General features: G+C 36.4%; 1 protein-coding gene across 1 annotated transcript in view; it reads left to right on the top strand.

Moving 5' to 3' along the window:
- The window catches only part of SARC_04346 (hypothetical protein), a 14,886-nt gene extending 13,792 nt beyond the window's left edge, over nucleotides 1-1,094 (top strand). Inside the window, exons 12-13 of the mRNA XM_014301832.1 lie at nucleotides 151-257; nucleotides 790-1,094. Coding sequence (XP_014157307.1) covers nucleotides 151-257; nucleotides 790-888 — 206 coding nt within the window. The 3' untranslated portion in view covers nucleotides 889-1,094. The remainder of the gene's footprint in view (nucleotides 1-150; nucleotides 258-789) is intronic.
- Nucleotides 1,095-1,249: the final 155 nt, after the last annotated feature.

Here is a 1,249-nt window from a genome sequence, read left to right as displayed (position 1 = left end):
TATTATTATAGTATATATATATATATAATATATATATATATATATATATATATATATATATAATATATATATATATATATACATATATATATATATATATATATACATATATCATCTAAACATCTAAACATCTCGCCTTTGTACTGGCAGGCTCAATGATGGCTGAGTTACCCACAAGTGCCGAACATGCTCGGTTGATTCGCGATACCACTCGCTCACTCGTACGGGCCGTCCAAGCGGATGGCACATCACCGTCGGTAAGTTCCAAAGATCATCTGTGTTTCTTGCATATTTTTAATTTGTAACTGTAATGTATCTTTTATATACCTTGGATATCGGTATAACGCAAATATGTTACATCCTATGTCGGTCAGGCAATTATGGACAATAGTGTTGATGGATAAGGGATCCGTATTTAAACTTATTTTTCCTTGCAAAAATTTATCTCTCAAGCGGCCGATATATTTCTTCATTGCTACAGATGTCGCACTCACCCCTACTGTGTTTCGATTCGGATGAATCTTTCTTGCTATGTTAAATTTTTTCTTATCTTTTACAATACCATATCAATTCATAATTTCACATATTGAGTTGCCCGAGCAAAGGCTCTCAGATCATAGCACCACGACACAGAGCTCGAATCAATTAATTCAATCGTGCCAAGTCTGTAAATGGGTAGACCCTTGCAATACTCGTATACTAGAATGTCTGCAAGCCAGAACAACTGGGTGGCTTTGATATTTCTATTCTCATTTACGGTCGGCCTCTCATCTTTCTAACTATCTACAGGTGCGACTGGGTGCATATATCGGCATGTCCATAGGTGTAATAGCATTGAGGCAGGCCACAGAAGACCTAGCATCTGGTAAGGCAGACAGTCGTAGATAGGTATCTTGTCGACGGAGAAAAGCTCTGTTTCTGTTTGAACTTGACTTTAAGCTCCTCGCCTATACTGTGGGACGAAAACTTTATTAGAAAAACGTGCGATTTGTTATTTTTCTATGCGCATGCATGTAATAGAGGAATTGCAATATTTTTTTTTGACCACACGTACTTCCATACATACTTCGGTTTAATATCTTCAATTACAACTGTACATACCTTCATACAAAATACAGGATGCTCACATAGCACTACGAGCCAAATTCCACACTTTCTATCAGAATTATATCCATCTGAACACAGAATATCAGAAGTTTGCTTATTGTATGCCAGGTTTGAGGCTTCTTATAACCACTATATATATATG

The sequence above is a fragment of the Sphaeroforma arctica genome (assembly GCF_001186125.1).
Source record: "Sphaeroforma arctica JP610 unplaced genomic scaffold supercont1.240, whole genome shotgun sequence".
In the NCBI taxonomy this organism is placed as follows: domain Eukaryota; class Ichthyosporea; order Ichthyophonida; genus Sphaeroforma; species Sphaeroforma arctica.
The sequence above is the reverse complement of the archived record's forward strand: the minus strand, read 5'-3'. Positions and strand labels throughout refer to the sequence as shown.